General features: G+C 45.6%; 2 protein-coding genes and 1 non-coding gene across 5 annotated transcripts; 2 read left to right on the top strand and 1 right to left on the bottom strand.

Annotated features, from left to right (window-relative positions):
- Positions 1-5,999: 5,999 nt before the first annotated feature.
- Positions 6,000-12,990, top strand: LOC125520277. Of its 3 annotated transcripts, none has more exons than XM_048685158.1 (9): positions 6,000-6,272; positions 7,639-7,700; positions 7,813-7,943; positions 8,680-8,856; positions 9,492-9,707; positions 9,796-11,477; positions 11,608-11,673; positions 11,768-11,837; positions 11,957-12,990. In XM_048685158.1, exons 1-9 carry the CDS (start codon positions 6,184-6,186, stop codon positions 12,596-12,598), a joined length of 3,135 nt encoding a protein of 1,044 aa, XP_048541115.1. In that variant the 5' UTR covers positions 6,000-6,183; the 3' UTR covers positions 12,599-12,990. The 3 variants fall into 3 exon arrangements, with proteins under 3 accessions (XP_048541115.1, XP_048541116.1, XP_048541114.1); XM_048685159.1 differs by having other exon boundaries at positions 6,254-6,272; positions 7,794-7,943; XM_048685157.1 differs by lacking the exon at positions 6,000-6,272 and adding an exon at positions 6,377-7,083 and having other exon boundaries at positions 7,794-7,943.
- Positions 6,390-6,540, top strand: LOC125526069. The gene has a single exon (XR_007291537.1). It is a non-coding gene; the product is annotated as a U4 spliceosomal RNA (small nuclear RNA).
- A 316-nt stretch (positions 12,991-13,306) lies between the features above and the next one.
- LOC125520278 (AT-hook motif nuclear-localized protein 4-like) lies at positions 13,307-15,658 on the bottom strand. The gene is made up of 5 exons (XM_048685160.1): positions 15,470-15,658; positions 15,218-15,270; positions 14,431-14,559; positions 13,971-14,132; positions 13,307-13,606 (listed from the first exon to the last, which is right to left on the bottom strand). The coding sequence occupies exons 1-5, from the start codon at positions 15,594-15,596 to the stop codon at positions 13,484-13,486; spliced, it is 594 nt and encodes a 197-aa protein (XP_048541117.1). The 5' UTR covers positions 15,597-15,658; the 3' UTR covers positions 13,307-13,483.
- Positions 15,659-17,013: the final 1,355 nt, after the last annotated feature.

Below are 17,013 nucleotides of genomic sequence, written 5' to 3' on the forward strand. Positions count from 1 at the left end.
GGGGCTTGGGTGCGGCTGCCCTCCCTCCCCTCCACTATATATAGGGCCCCTAGGGGGGCGGCGGCCAAGGGGGGACTTGCCCCCCAAGTTAGGTGGGGCGCCCCCCACCCCTAGGGTTTCCAACCCTAGGCGCAGGGGGAGGCCCATGGGGGCGCACCAGCCCACCAGGGGCTGGTTCCCCTCCCACTTCAGCCCATGGGGCCCTCCGGGATAGGTGGCCTCACCCGGTGGACCCACAGGACCCTTCCGGTGGTCCCGGTACAATACCGATTACCCCCGAAACTTTCCCGATGGCCGAAAATGGACTTCCTATATATAAATCGTCATCTCCAGACCATTCCGAAAATCCTCGTGACGTCTGGGATCTCATCCGGGACTCCGAACAACTTTCGGGTTACCACATACTAATATCTCTACAACCCTAGCGTCACTGAACCTTAAGTGTGTAGACCCTACGGGTTCGGGAGACACGCAGACATGACCGAGACGACTCTCCGGTCAATAACCAACAATGGGATCTGGATACCCATGTTGGCTCCCACATGTTCCACGATGATCTCATCGGATGAACCACGATGTCGAGGATTCAATCAATCCCGTGTTCAATTCCCTTTGTCAATCGGTACGTTACTTGCCCGAAATTCGATCGTCGGTATTCCAATACCTTGTTTAATCTCGTTATCGGCAAGTCACTTTACTCGTACCGTAATGCATGATCCCGTGACCAAACACTTGGTCACATTGAGCTCATTATGATGATGCACTACCGAGTGGGCCCAGAGATACCTCTCCGTCATACGGAGTGACAAATTCTAGTCTCGATCCGTGTCAACCCAACAGATACTTTCGGGGATACCTGTAGTATACCTTTATAGTCACCCAGTTACGTTTGGTACACCCAAAGCACTCCTACGGCATCCGGGAGTTACACGATCTCATTGTCTAAGGAAATGATACTTGACATTGGAAAAGCTCTAGCAAACGAACTACACGATCTTGTGCTATGCTTAGGATTGGGCCTTGTCCATCACATCATTCTCCTAAAGATGTGATCCCGTTATCAATGACATCCAATGTCCATAGTCAGGAAACCATGACTATATGTTGATCAACGAGCTAGTTAACTAGAGGCTCACTAGGGACATGTTATGGTCTATGTATTCACACATGTATTATGATTTCCGGATAACACAATTATAGCATGAATAGTAGACAATTATCATGAATAAGGAAATATAATAATAATCATTTTATTATTGCCTCTAGGGCATATTTCCAACACTTCCTTCGTTTCTTTTTAGTCTGCATATAAGGTTTGGTCAAAATCAAGCTTTGTAAAATTTGACTAACTTTATATTAAAAATATAAACATTGACAATATGAAATCAACATTATCAGATGCGCCACGAAATGTATTTTCATACTATATAGTTTTAATATTGTATATGTTCATATTTTTTTATATAAATTTGATCAAACTTTATGTAGTTTGACTTTGACCAAATCTTATATGCGGAGTAAAAAGAACGGAAACACTAACGCCCACACGTGTGGGTGTTCCTCAACTTGTCCACACGCCTGAATCGTCGTTCACTGTCTTTTGTACGAATCTTGACACGAAAAGGTGGATTTGATGTGCCACGTAGGACGGGGCTGGTGTGTGGGCGTTGGAGAGTTTGCCCACACGCCCGCATCACGCTATTTGCCAGCTGCGCTGTGTGGGCGAACTAGTTTCTGCCCACACAGCCACCATCTAGTTCATGCGCGTGTGGGCGAAATGCTTTTCGCTCACACAACACTCCGACGTTGTGGATGGCAACTGCAGTTACGCGAACGTGACAACTAGGTAAACACACATGACAACTGTGATTCTTTGCTAGACGGCAACTGCAGTTGCGCATACGTGGCAACCAGATAAACACACATTGCAACTGTGATTAACAATACATGACAATTATGGTTGGACCACACGTGTCAACTAGGTAAACACACATGACAACTACTGTTTGACCATATGTGACAAGTAGTTAATCACACACGCAACTACGATTTGATTACACACGGCAACTACCAGAAATTAGACATGGCAACTGTAGTTAACCAAAACAGATAGAGTTGCCATGCTTTTACAACTACACTTGCCATCCCGGATAGTTACATCTGCCAATCAGGATGGTAACTAAATTATCATCCCGCGGGGTACCTAACGTAGCTGCGCCAGGACGTGTGGACATTTTTGCTTCGTGCCACACATGCGAGGTGGAGATGAGTAGTACTTGTTGGGCGTGTGACACGAAGTAGCCGCGCTCACACATGTGGGCAATTCTAATGTCTGTCCACACACAGCCCGTGTGAGCTGCCTGCTGCTCACACCACACACGGTGGATGGGCGCATGTCGAATATACCACACATGTGGCAGTTATCGGCGTCAAAAAGAAACAGAGGGAGTATATTCGCTCCGGGTTCGGCCAACCTCGAAACAATCCGCACCTGCAAATGCACAGTAGTAGAATATTCGTTGGAGCCTGATCCTGGTTAAAAAAGAACTTTCCTCCTCAACGAAGAGAGAGACCTGTCAAATCGAGAGAGAGAGAGAGCTGTCGTCCATGTGGCCGGTCGCGGCACGCGACGGGCTGCCGTTGGCCCACGCGACCTCGTTTGGATCGTGGCAACCCGCCGCGCGACGGCGCGAGGCTGGCTGGGAAAGGAACCGATCGAGGCCGAGGCCGAGGCTGCCACGGCGGATCCACGCCGACGCAAATGCCAGGACTGGATCGGCACCCCCCGTGGCCGTGGACGTGGCCGGGTCAAACCCCGACGTTGCGTGTCACGCCGATCGGCGGCACCGCGTGGACGACGTGGACGAGGACGACGACTTCCGTCGATACCGGTGCAGCTGCCTGCACGAGCCACGTTTGCCTCACGTTTGAAACCGTGACGATAACGCAGCCTATCTATCCGGTCCGTCTGACGTGTACCCGAGGTGGAGGCCATTTGTTGCCAACGAGATAACGCTCGCGCCGTTTCCACGTCACATAAGTATATCTTCTGGTACCCCTCAAAAAAAAAGTATATCTTCTGGTGCCGCGAAATCAAGAAGAACGGCTACTCGTATTAGGCCAACTCCACGGCGTGATTCCATCCCGTTCGGCCCGTCCATTCGGCGTAAAAGGAACAAACCAGACGACTCAACTCACGATGGCATGGATCCATCTGGTCCGCTTTGTGTCCGGGCCGATCCATTTCGAGCGTAAGAGCCTCTTTGATTCGTAGGATTTTGAAAATATAGGAATAGGAAAAGTGTAGGGTTGGAGTGGCATGTCCATTGAATCCTATAGAATTAGCAATGATTGTTTGATGCCACGGAAAAAACAAAGGAATTGTAAAAAGAGGTTTGAGTGGATGTTAAATTTCTTATGAAATGTAGTATAGAAGATTTCATAGAAAAAATTCCTATGGGATCCAATCCTATAAATCAAAGAACCAACATATGAAAAAATCCTAAGGATTTCAATCCTCCAGAAATCCTATAAAATTCCTTTGAATCAAAGAAGCCCTAAACATGTGCTAAGTTTGTGTCGCGGCGGACAGCAAACGGACGTGTCGCTCGTTCGCATTGGGGCTGCGTGGCAGACGGTCACCTATCTCCCACCCGCCAACATCAATGCGCACGCGCGGGCAGCCCCACCTATCATCTGCCCAGCGAACGATCGTCGTCCTTCTTAAATGGGAGGCCGTGGACTGGTCGTCGTCCACACTCTCCACTCCAGCCCCATCGAAACCCGACACGTCCCAAACCCTAGCTCTCCCTCTGCTCGTTCTCGATCTCGCCGGCCGGCCGCCTCGCAGCCATGGGGTTCTGAAACCACGGCCGCAAGGGGAAGCACGACCGCGAGGTTGGCTCGTCCTCGGGCCGCTGCCACGGCACCATGAAAGAGGAGCCCGCATCACCAGCGCGCCGGCCCCCCGCGCCGGCCCCATTCACCATCGGCCCTATGCCCGGCAGTGAACGCGACCGGCAGTACATCAGCGCGGATGTATGTCGACGTTATTGGGAGACGGGGACGTCGCTCCCGTGGAGCGACGTCCATCTCCCCAATAACTGGCATCTCTCCGCCGACCGGGTCCCGATCCCGCCGGTTCCGACGAGCGGTCATGCGCGCCGCGAGGAGATCGAGCGTCGCCGCCGCCTCCTTTCGGACGACCTGTACTACGACTCCAGATACGCCCCCGACTTCGTGCTCTGGGACACGTGGTTAAGGGACGAGCACGACGTGCAGCGCGCCTCTTTCTTCGTCGGCACGTCGTCGGGGCCGCGGTGGCCACGTCGAGAGTGCGCAACGCTGCTCCCAAGGTGCGCGGGCGTACGCGGGTGCGCGGCCTCACGCCCACGCCGCCCCTTCACCATCTCCGTCGCCACCACCACCACCTCGCATGACAGCGGAGGAGGAGGCCCGGCTCATGCAGCGTGTCATGGAGAACACCATGAAGACGCACGATGAGTGCCAATGGGAGGGCCTCGAGGAGATGATGGCCCTCTCTGCGACCGGCGACGTCGCCATTCCCGAGTTGAAGATGGTAAGGGCGGAGGAGGTGATGGAGGAGGAGCCGGTGGCCGCGTTTCACCCGGGCCTGGTGGGCCATCAGTGGAGCTGGTCGTGCACGGCTCCGGATATGGCTGACGCCGTGGGGGCGTGAACTGGTGACCGACGCTGCCGCGATCATCGGAGCTGGAGGCGTCGCCACGGGAGGAGGTGGTGCAGGCACCTCCCGCCTTCCAGCCAGCCCCCGTGTACCACGCATTGCCGTCCCACCTTTGGACGCCGCCGGACTACGTCGACCTCGTCAGTGACGACGACGACAACGTCGGCCACTGAAGATGGCGACGACGACGACATCGACGGGCACGACAAGAGCGCACGTGCATCAGTTTATTTTGTTTTTTATGTTAATTATGGCAATGTGAACCGTGAAACTGGGCCGTTTTGTGGCCGTGATGGTTAATTTATGTTTTATGTTTTTATATTTGCATTTTTTTGGCATTTCATTTTAATTTGTTAGTTTTTTTAATCACATCCACGCCGGACATGACTTGGGATGCGGCCGCGGGTTGGCCATACCAACACCCCAACGGACAGAAGCGGACATGGACAAACTCATTGACATCCCAAAAAGATAAAATTCGGCCAAACCGGACGTCCACTTGAGGTTGTGCAGTGAAGTTGGCCTTAGGATGCTCGGCATGATGCATGCTGCTGCGAGCCCTGAAGTCATCTCGGGTGCACGCAGTAAGCACTGTAGTTAGCCGTGCGAGTGGGCAGAAGAACGAATTTTGCAAGGGCATGACAGAGTTTATCCACTCTTATCACCATGTAGTAAACTAAAAACTAGCATGGTTACCAATAAGCTACGTACATTCCCTCGCAAAAAAAGAAATAAATAAAATACGTACATCTTCCAGGGAAAAAAGTGGGCACTGGGTGGTGATAGCTCCATCTATGGCCTGGACCGAAAGTTCTCTTCCAAAAGTTCAGATGCAACAAAACGATTGAACAAAAAAGCGAAGGCACAGCCCGAACTGGAATGGATGACAAAGATGGCCACACGTTCTGCCCTGCCCGCGTCTCCCTCCTCGAACTGGATAGGAACAGGATAACACCGGCTTGATCAGCAGCTCGCCCTGTAGGAGGATATCACATGCTGAAGAGGTTGCCGTTCGAGCTGGCCCCGGGCAATCCACGACGGCGACGCCGAATGCTTGCACCCCTGCAGTCTGCAGAGATGGCTTGCAAATTGCAACTGACTGACAATGAATAAGCTAGTAATCTTGGCTTGTTTTATCAGCAAACCCACACATAACCTTTCCATGTACCACTCACTACTGAACTATCCAATACCAAGTTGCTTCTACTAATGAGCAATATCAAACAGAATTACAGAAAGTGGCCGCCGGATGATAGCTCCGTCTGCGGCCTGGACCAAAAGTTCTTCCCACAAAGAATATATAAAAAATCGCCCGTCCCGACCAGATTGATGTGCGCATGCATGCCACTCGCGATTCTAAAAAAAAAACAAAAAAACACACGGCCTTCGGACCCCTCGATTTCTCTCCTTCGTTCTCCTCTCCAGTTGGATAATAATGTTTCATTTTTTGTTAGGGGAGGCGTAGGCTGCCAGTGGCAATGTTGTCCCGTATCAGGCCCACGATACCCAGCAGCCCACGCGCGAGCGGAGAGGCGGCCCACGCTCGCTTGCCCGTCCTGCCCGTGAGGTACGTCGGTTCTCGGTTGGCTTCCTGGTGGTGCGATTAGTCCCACCTCGCTCGCGGAGGGGGGTGGGAGGGGGCGAGCCGGGTATAAGAAGGGGTTGAGGGCGGACGGGAGAAGGCATCTTTGCGCTTGGGGCAATGACGCAGCTAGTGAGGTTATACCGAGGCGCGTCAATTGCTGGTTGAAAACTATTTCCAAACCCCCTCTTTGGCCCTCATGGGCCACTGAGAATTTCTGAAAGGGCTCCCTCTCTTCGGAGAGGGGAAAGCCCTACAAATCTAATTCAAATTTTGCTTTATTTTGGCCTGATTGAACTTTGCAATACACATGATTCTTAAATTTCGATATGGCCATAGGATTTTTTTTGTTTACGTCAATACTCTTTTTAGCGAGCAGTCGTCAGATACGTACGCTCAGGAAACCGCTTCCCCATCTAAATGAGAACCCGCTTCCCCTGCTGTGTTGGCGTAATACCCGTTACCAGCATACGCATCTCCAGCGACGCCAAATTCCCCAAAAGTTCTTCCCTTTCGCGCCTCCTCCGCACCATGCCGCCGCCGTCGGTGGCGCGGCAGGTGGCGGAGATTGCGGCGGAGCCCGACCGCGCGGCCGCGTACGCGCGCCTCCTCCACCTGCAGCGCGCGTGCGCCGATGACCCCTCCGCCGCGGCCGACCTCGCGGCGGCCTCCCCCTCCGCCCTGCTCCCGCTCCTCCTCCGCGACGCCGCCGAAGATGACGAGGCCGTAGCCGCCTCCGCACTCAAGTGCCTCGGCTTCGCGCTCTACCACCCCGTCCTCGTCTCCACCATCCCAGGTAGTAGCACCTCCTGGTAGCCCCCATCTCGGGCGACCACCATGTTCTTCTGACAATCTGGCTTCTGTCAGTCCATGCCTTGCACGGCTGTAGGTTTACCTCCCAGTCTTCCACTAATACTGTATGGTTAATAAGCCATTGTCTCAGATCCATTTTCCCATCATCTAGCAGTTTCATGCTCACACATTGGCCTTTCAATGAGAGCTGGTAGTCTACATTTTCTTAGGAAAACGTAGAAAAATTTCATTTCATGGCAGGTACTCTGAGTACACATTCTAGAAGTTGGAGCTGATACATTTTTTGTTTTGACAGTTCATGAGTTTCTACAATTAAAGAGCCTGTCCCTTTTGCTATTTTAAATCACTATCCGTTGCTATCTCTTGTTTTTTTGATTACGCTCTGAACCGATTAATGTGCTCAGTTGCTCAGGCATGCCCTTGAATCATGAAGTCACTTTGTATACAGCATGGCTCCGGGCCTTTCATCTAAAAAGATCATCAAATTACCTGTTGGTTTGAAGGAACAGTTATAATATCTATTTTTCTTACCCTGCAGGACAGTTGGCTCAATTGGTATTGGCTACTTTGGTTCGGCTGGTCATGACCACCAAGATGAAGGTTTGTTCTGCTCACCATTTTTTGTTCTTCTTTTGTTCAGTTTTACTGTGGAGTAATTGAGTTCCTATTTCTTCTGTTAATTTGTTGTTACAGGCTATTTGTAATCTTGCAGTCTGGTGCATTTCTGTTCAACAATTGGAGGCTTCGGTGGTAGAGGATGGAGTAACTCCCTTGCTCAATGCTATTGTTTATGCCCTTGACAATCCATTTGGTTCTTTGTCTACAACATTTGAGGCTGTTCAGGTTATCTTCCCACTTAAACTGCGTTCTATTGCATTACCTCTGTTTTGTTTGGTGAACTAAGTAATTAATCTCATAGTATGCCTATCTCTGTTTTGTTGAACAGAGTAATTAATCTCATAGTATGTTTCTTATAGCAATAAAACAGTTCATGTGAATGATTTCTTTGCAGCATAATGTCGCCAGTAACCAACATAGTTGGCATCTTTTTACAATTGTTGTAACTGAAGGGGTTTACCTCCAGCCCTGCAAGACATTTGAGACAGGCTCAAGTGTTAAGACTGCCGTATTAAGATACATTTTTTCTTATGAAAACAGTTTAAGTTACTAATTAATATATATGCCCACTCTCTTGCTAATGAACTTTGAGTGAATCTGTTTAATTCTATTATCACTTATAATTGCAATGGCAACACTCTTCCTTCAGAAGTATGTTAATTTACTAAAATATCTCGGTAATTATTAGAGTTCATTGCTCTTATATTTCATGTCTTCATCAGGAGGAAAAACAAATTGTTCATAGATGATGTCATTAGATTTTTTCCATGCCTCACTAGTTTATTTTATGTTGCCGCACCAGCTAGAAAATCATCCAAGTCGGAGGGTTTTACCTTTTAGTATGAGCACTTTTGGCACAAGTGTGAAGCACACACTTGATTCTTGTTCCTTTTTTGTGGTTTAATGTTTTACCCGCTAGTAATACTTGAACTAAGGCCGTCTTTGAAAACTCTTTCTCAAGGCTACCATGAAACTTGCTAGTCAATATCCAAAAGGAATGAGAGACCAATCAAGCATATGGGTTCCCCCAATATACCGAAGACTCTTAAGTGCTGACAAGCCGGAAAGGGATATGTCTGAAAGATGCCTCATTAAGGTGTCATCAGTTATTTTACCTCCTCAATCTCCTCTTTCCAAGGTAATTGAATAATGACTACTATAATGATTTGGAATTAGATGTTTCTAACTGCTGACATTAGTTTCCTCATTGCGAACTATAGTACCCAGATTGTGTCTTTATAACTGTAAGTCAGGTATCACAGACTTAATTGCCACTAAGCACTTGGCTGTTAACTGTTGAAAATGTTTTGGATCGAGTCTGTTACTGAATACAAATATGCTGTGGGAGCTTCATAGAAAAACAGAAGTCAACATTTGCTTTTCTGTGTAGCACTGAAATGGCCTGCAGTTTTATTTAGTTTGATATGATTATAGAAATCATTTAAGAAAGCAGACTGAAAGTTACAACAGATTAACCTAGGCCAGTTTATATCTGGCACAGTACAATAATGCTTCTCAGTTACATTAATGTTTGTGCTATATTTGAAATGTAGTATTTTCACATCGTTTTGTGATTCCGAGATGTTTATCGTTAAATGATTTAGTCATCTCCTACTACTTCCCCTGTTGCAATGATCCTTGTGTTATTACACAGTTATTTACCAACCTCTTATTGTACCGTTTTACTTGCTAGTGTAATATAAAATTCCAATTTCAAATCCTTCATGTATCGACAGTCCCTCATTTGAGTTTTACTTTGTGCTTGCTGTGCAGGAAGTAGCTTTGGACCTTGAGCAAAAGCTACTCTCTTCTGTGCTTGATATGCTCAATGACCCTTCAAAGAAAATTCAAGCAGTAAAGTCATGGGGATGGTTCATATCCTTACTTGGCGCACGTGCAGCGAGCACTAGACCTCTACTTAACAAAATGCTTAAGGTCCCTGAGCAATTATTTACTGATCCTGATCCTCAAGTTCAGATAACCACAATGGTGAGTTAAACTCTTTCCTCAAGTACAGTTGTTTTCTTTTAAGACAAATATATTCCAATATAATATGATGATATTTTCAGAATTGCAGGTTACCTGGACAAATTTGGTGGATGCATTTTTTGGGCCACAGGCTTTAGAAAATATGGATCAGGGGACAGTGATGTCTCCTATTGAACCCAGAGCACATGCTAGTGCTCAGATGAAAAAGATAAGGCTAATTATGATGCCTTTATGTGGAGTTCTGTCAAGAAGTCATAATATTGCTTTAAGTTCCTCCTGCTTGAGCACATGGCATTACCTTTTATATAAGCTTGGTGATTCGATTAACCATTTATCCATTCTAGAGGCTGCTTTTGGGCCAGTACTCAAGATAATTTTCTCCACTAGACTTGATAATCAGAACAAGCCACTGTGGTCATTTTGCATCAATCTGTTTCATGACTTTATTTCAGTAAGAGTTAGGCATTTGATCTCACCCGAAGATAATGTGTGTGTTCCACTGAATCAGAACTTGCTATCCCAAACTTGTACGCATCTCAAGGTCTTGTTTGATGTTCATCAAATCAAATGGTTACCATGGGATGTTACCAGCTTTGATTTTCAGTTGGAGATCCTTGGCTCAATTGTGAATCCAGAACTACTTCATAACATGACTGCTGACATGGCCGTAACTATTATGGACTCCACAACACAAACTTTCAGGTTGCTTCTACAGGGAGTTCGAGTTCAGTGTAACTCAAAGCTTGCTGATGACAATGCCATGATATGCATTACTAAGGCATGCAAGTTTGTAAAGGAGGTGTTTCTGGATATGGTAGGAAAGCAAAAGAGTAACAGTTCCACACTGTTGGTACAGTTTTGTCTTCAGTTTGTGAAGTGTACTGTAGAGGAACTGGATAATTCTCTGTTGGCTTCTGGAAAGTATGAGTTATGCTTAGACATCGAACAAATAAAGGAGATTGAATATGCAGAATGCAGTCCGAAGCTATCTCATCCAAGAATCAGGCCACTTGCTTACCTGGAGTTGGTTTCTCCAGCAGTTTACTTGACTGCACTATCTCTGTCAATCGTAGCTCAGTTTACTGGAGAATTGTCACCTGGAGATGCCGAGCAATTGGCTTCAATTATCTGTCCACCTGATCTACTGGGGAACTTTCATGTTGTCGTTGCTTTTTTGTATATGCAGATCATGCGTCCAGTAGATAGTCGGCTAAGAATAAAATGGTTGGTGGTGTGGAACAAAGTGTCAAAGCGCTTGAATGAGCAAATGATGTCTTACTTGAAGGTTGGCTGTGGTGCAAGTGGCCATGATGTACTCTGTCAGTTCTTCTGTTACCCATTTTTTGCTCTTGTATCCCCTGGGAGTATATCTGCTCATTGGAATGCTGAAAATAGTTCCGAAGGTTACCTTAACATGACACAAGACTTGGAGGTGGAGCTGGTTATCGAGGTTTATCGATCCTTTTGTACAAACTCCAGTTATTGTTCAGAGCCTGCTTACATGGTTTTCCTAGAGCACTTTTTTGAATATTTGATCCACATAATTGATGAAAACATGTCCCCAATCCAAGCCAATCTCAAGTATTGCTTAGAGAAGAAGTTTAAAAACATTACTATCCTATCTGTTCTTGGCAACGTAGTTATTGGACTACTAGAGAATGCCCAAATTTTTACCTATGCTAACAAAGAGATAGAAGTAACGACAAATGAGGAGCCTGCTGGATCCAAAGGACCTAACCTTATGTTGACTTGCTTGAAGCTTGGTAACAGGTGTGTTGAATTTCATTTCTAGATGAAACGCGTCTAGATTATCCTGCCCACCTTAAGAAGATGCCAAGCATGGCCAATGATTTGAAGATATTACAGTAATCTCTAATCATTTTTTGTTATATATGTGCAGGTTTATGAAGCTATCAGGTCTTGCTTTCAAAGAAAATCCAGCTGCACGACACCAAGTCACAAGCAGGTAAGTAGCCAGATTCACAAAATTGCAGATTAATTTCGATAGCAGCACGCTGCACTTAATTCTGTTTACATCTCTGCCTTCTGTTATGCTTCAGGTATTTCTCATCTTTATCTGATTTTGTTGGACATCTTACATCGATGAAAGACATTCTTCTACTCTTTGAGGTTTGTGCCATCTCCCCAGTCTCGAAGGGCATCATCTTCATATGTGTTAAACTGTTAATACAAGCATATACTTTGTGTGAAATGCTAACTGCATGATAAACATCACATCATCCGTGCAGATAATTGGGGATCAATTTACTGAATGGCTCACCTTATCTAGCACATCGTGCGGCATAATACATCAAGGAGAAACCATTGACCAGCTTGAGAAACTCTGGCTCAACACTGTCACGTGCCTGACGACGAGCCGACTCATCAGCGACTGCTCCTTCCTTGGAAAGCATCATCTGCTTCTCCAAGTGGCGGTTGACCACCCACACGGCCCCATTTCAGCTGCAACCACGGCAATCTGGAGATCACCAGGATCCAGCAACGCAGGCTTGCGGCACGCTGGACGTCGGTCAGTTTCCAAGGCAGATGAGCTGTCTCTAGACAGATCAGGGAAGGATCATAACTGTGCTAGCGACGCCGAGAGGGCCTTCGTGCTCGAAGAACTCAACATCTCGAGGATGTCCGTGGCGCCAATGTTGTTGGGTAGAGGAACCGGCACGTCAAACACGACTGATCGTGCCCCGAAGAACCGTGAGTCGCTCAGGGTCTCTGCCGGTCTGGGGAGGAAGAGGCTGAAGATTATGAGGTACTCAGGCAAGGGGAAGGGACCCGGCAAAGTTACCGACGCCTCCTTCTCGCCAGGCTGGGCGGAAGGTGAAGTTTGCAGGAAACCAGAACTTATATTGGAAATGCTCAAGAGGAAGAGATAGTAGCTTGAACCCATCCCCATGTATGTATGCCATGGTTGTGTACTTGTATATGTATCTAAGTGAAGCCTACGCCGGACCTCCATTAGGAAAATAGTGTACGCCTGACAAGAAGTGATGCCAAGACATCACTGCACTTTACGCCATCACCCAGCCAGCAGGGTGAGGAGTGATGCCGTCTCCAACCTGCATGCCAGCTTCGCAGTGTCTGCTCTCCATTCGTCAGAATCATCAGCGCCAGTCAGGGTTGAAACATCATCCTCACGTGTCGATTCAAATTCAGCATCATTTTCCAGTGACTTCAATTTTTTTGCATGCTTCACTTTTTGTTATTTGCTGAATTTGTTTTTCTCATAGCTCCCTGAGCGAGATTGATTTGAAACTGAAATTTTACATGTTTGCAGAACATCAAACTGTCCAACACACTGAGCATCATCACCAGTCAGGGTTGAAACTGAAATTTTACATGCTTCAGAATTTTGAAAGATCGTTTCCACCAGATAGTTTCTCTTGACTTGTGAGCAGTTATCAGTTGCTACTTGCAATTGATACCCAAAAAACTAAGCGTTTGGAGCTAGGAGTTATCTAAGCATTTCAGAACTGATACTCATCAGATGTGTAGGAGTTATCTAAGCATTTCAGAACTGATACTCATCAGATATGACCATGAAACATTTCATAACTGTAATATCACGAAGCATCATCCAGGTATAAAAACATAACTTGACCACATCCAGGGGCCATACATCATATAACGAGACTGAAAAGTTCAACAAGTACGAGCAGAAAGCTAAGCGTCTGGGAAATAGTAGGAACGAAAAACTAGGAATTTATTAAGCTGACTGGCATCTGGAAATAGGAAGCTGGAGTTGAATGTGCCAAAGCACTCTAGTTTGATGGGCTTCCTGGACCACTTGAGGATCCATTCGGAGAATCACTCGGTTCAGTTCCACTGGCCACATCCTGCTTGATGTCCTCTTTTTCATCAGCTGCAAACCTTCCAATGATCACCTGCGCGTCAGCACATCAAAATGCAAACCATTAGGAGAAAGCACAAGGTTCTCAATTGCATTATATGTATGTTTTCGTGAAACGATGCTATTTCCCAAACAAGCTATGTACCATATAAAGAAGCACATCATGATTTTCAGTATGAATATTAATATGTATACAATGTAACTCATTTGGCAGCAGACATTTTGTTTTCGAAACGCAGGAAGCACATATAGACTTAATAAATACTTAGTTAAACAAACAGAGCAAGATACAATGGAAGCTATTGGTATATATGGAACGAAGATCTTGGTTGTTCTTTTGGTAATCTGCTATTGGTATATTATATATATGGAGCAAGATGCAAGTGAAAGATGGTAACCTGAACAGATGATGCTGCAATCAGAGGTCCTGCTAACCCACCGCCGAAGATGCGGCCATCAGCATCGACAAGCGAAATGGCGAACCCACCCTTTAGAGAGCTCACTCCATCAGTTTTTGACGGCAGATACGAGCCGGTCATGGAGACAATGTCAAAACAACCCTGCATATTACGTACATGCTAAGGATTAGATATTGTTTAGAGTTGGTAACAAATCTAGAGTCCAAACAATGATGTTTCATTTTTGGACGACCAGAACTACACAACGCTATGTTTCCCCTTGCGATATTCTCTATGCTGGTAAAGGAAACAATTAGACAATCTCTCTACCTACTATCTCACATTTCATTTTGCTTTTATAATTCTCTTAATTTGGTTGGAGCTGAACTTTTATTTTGAAAACATACCAGAAAAAAGGGATTTCTAGTGTACAGATTCAAGCTAAAACAATAGAGCAAACCTTATGCATAACTGTTTCAAGCGGAGAAGCTGGTTGATGCAGTGTCACATTGGATACGGCGCCCTCGGCAGACATGATAAAAACTGCCCAACCATTCCCACCATACGACTTGACTTCCATTGCCACATCCTGAAACCAGGGGTTCCTTATTAGAATCTTACAATACATGCATAATATGGGGTGGAATAGAGAACTTATGGAAAAGATGCGAAGGGCAATAAAAAAGGGGAAAAGAGAGGGACAACACTAAGCTCTCTTCAACATATTGTAGGATGGATATAGACATAACCGGTTGAAAAAATGTGCTGAATAATAAATCAAGAAAGAGCCAAATGTTATCTCCAAATTTTACACCAAATAAGCATTGCTATCCCGATATTTTTTCTCCGCTTCTAGCCCGAGTCCGATCTAGATCCGGTCGTTATCCACTTCGAATCCGAAAAAATAAGTATGGTAAAGGGTATGGGGAAATCATTAATAATCCGATCCGATCCGTTTACACCCCATCTGCCCAGAGCTAAAGCGTCCCTCCCGCTTAAAAAAATATATCAAGTGCAAGTCATTTCAATATACATATGTACAACGCACATAGCGTTAAGTAGAGGCAACTTTGCTCATTTTTTTCCTAATATTTAACACTAAATGCATCCACAAAATAAACTTTATTTTTTTTAAAAGGAACCACTTCATTTGGATATTCTAACATCTAGTATCCAGATATACTACGACGAAATATTAATAGAGCACTGAATGTCTCTAGGAGCATTATAAGAGTAGGAAAATTTACCTGTCCACCTTTAACTATGATGATTTGAGGAACTATTACAGTCCCACATGGCTCTGCCAGATAAAAAAATCCATTTCAAATTAGAATTTTTGGGAAATATATTGTAATTAATGCTGGCGAACTGATGACAGCACTCATGTGCATGCGCCTATAAACAGTACTACATGATCTGAAATAAACTAACATCCTAGAAATATAATTTCAAAGCTTCAGGGAATACGACGAACGTGTTGCAGGAGTAGGAAGAGCTACCTTGTTCAGCATCGGCCAGGCGGGCGTCGACGGTGGGCTGTGGCTGTGGATGAAGTGGACTCTTGTGCATCCCATCGCCATAGGCCGCCTTGCCCGCACCCGCCGGGATGGCTCCTCCTCCTTCCATTGCCTCACGAGCACAACACACACACACTGACACAAACAGAAGAAACCCTCACTTGTTTTACTGGTAACTCGATGCCTGAAAATGCACAAACCCAGGGCTTTTTATAGGGCAGTGGGTGGGATGTGATTTGGACGTGGGTGCCTTTAGATTCATTAATTACTTGCTTCCTTTTGGTTCTCAGAGGATGTATTTTTTGGAAATTTCTTGATTGGTCACTTTGGATGTGTTCAGAACTTCAGATGATGAGCTAGGTTATTTTCTTCCTATTTTACGGATTTTCAAATGAAACCATGGCAGAACTATAAATGTAAAATCTAAAGTTGACAAAACAATTAATGAAACTACAAAGATAGCGCATCAGTATAAATGAAATCCCAAAGATGGAAAACAATAAATGAAAATCCAAAGATAAGCTTATCTTTGGATTCTCATTCATTGTTTGTCATATTTAGATTTTCATTTATTACTTGCTATCTTTGGATTTTGATTTATTGCTACGCCATTTTTGGATTTCATTTATGTTGTGCGATCTTTGGACTTTTCATTTATTATTATGCCAAATTTGGATTTTCATTTATTATTATGACATTTTTTGGATTTTTAATTGTTGTTATGGACTTCGGATTTTTATGGGCATTCCTCCGCTCGACTCTACCAGTTGCTATCTTTTCAAGTGGGCCATGTTTGGATTTACAATGCGTGAATGATATGTTAGAGGGGTGGGTTTACCATCCACTCAAGCCGACTTTATACATGACATGGTTTATGTTCGGAATGATCAGAATTTTTCATAGAAACCGTGCATCTTCATTACCAACTAACAAGCGCACACAAAAACACACTAACGACTACTAGAGACCGAGAGAAGGCATGCGAATTGGATTTTTTTCCAGGAAAGCCCCCAAAAAATAGAAAAATAATATCAGGTGCTTTAGGGGTCGTTGCACACACCACAAGTCCACAACCATGGTTTGCCACCAACCTCAATCACCATCGAGGTGCTCATTGGAAGAGAAGCCAAGCCTCCACTGCCGAAACTGAGGAAGTGCCATCGCTAGAGAGGATTTGAAAGACGAAGAATACACACATTGCAAGTATTGAGGCACATTGGTTGTGGAACAATCCCGCGTTGACTTGGGCTTAGATCTATCTATATATCAACCCAATGATATTCTGGAAGAACGGTAGATCTGCCAACTTTGAACCACCACCGCTCCAAAGCCACTATTGATTTCCTCTCGGTTGCTTGCCTCCGAGAGGCAACAACTTCCATCAATAAACTGAAAAACAAATCTCGCTACCTAACGGAACGATGAGCCTACTAGGACACCAGATCTTTGAAGTCACCATGGCAAGGAAGAACTAGGGAAAGATTATTAAACCACTAGAGAAACATATTTCCCCCACCCATCGTGGG

The sequence above is a fragment of the Triticum urartu genome, chromosome 7 (genome assembly GCF_003073215.2).
Source record: "Triticum urartu cultivar G1812 chromosome 7, Tu2.1, whole genome shotgun sequence".
NCBI classification, from domain to species: domain Eukaryota; kingdom Viridiplantae; phylum Streptophyta; class Magnoliopsida; order Poales; family Poaceae; genus Triticum; species Triticum urartu.

Excerpts from the sequence above, each read along its gene's own strand:
- LOC125520277 (XM_048685157.1), top strand. The coding sequence starts at position 6,708 with ATGAGAACCCGCTTCCCCTGCTGTGTTGGCGTAATACCCGTTACCAGC. Across the intron at positions 7,944-8,679 it reads CAACATTTGAGGCTGTTCAG|GCTACCATGAAACTTGCTAG; the intron begins GTTATCTTCCCA and ends CTCTTTCTCAAG. Across the intron at positions 11,838-11,956 it reads ACATTCTTCTACTCTTTGAG|ATAATTGGGGATCAATTTAC; the intron begins GTTTGTGCCATC and ends TCATCCGTGCAG.
- LOC125520278 (XM_048685160.1), bottom strand. The coding sequence starts at position 15,596 with ATGGAAGGAGGAGGAGCCATCCCGGCGGGTGCGGGCAAGGCGGCCTAT. Across the intron at positions 15,271-15,469 it reads CCTGGCCGATGCTGAACAAG|AGCCATGTGGGACTGTAATA; the intron begins GTAGCTCTTCCT and ends TTTATCTGGCAG. Across the intron at positions 14,560-15,217 it reads TCATAGTTAAAGGTGGACAG|GATGTGGCAATGGAAGTCAA; the intron begins GTAAATTTTCCT and ends CCCTGGTTTCAG.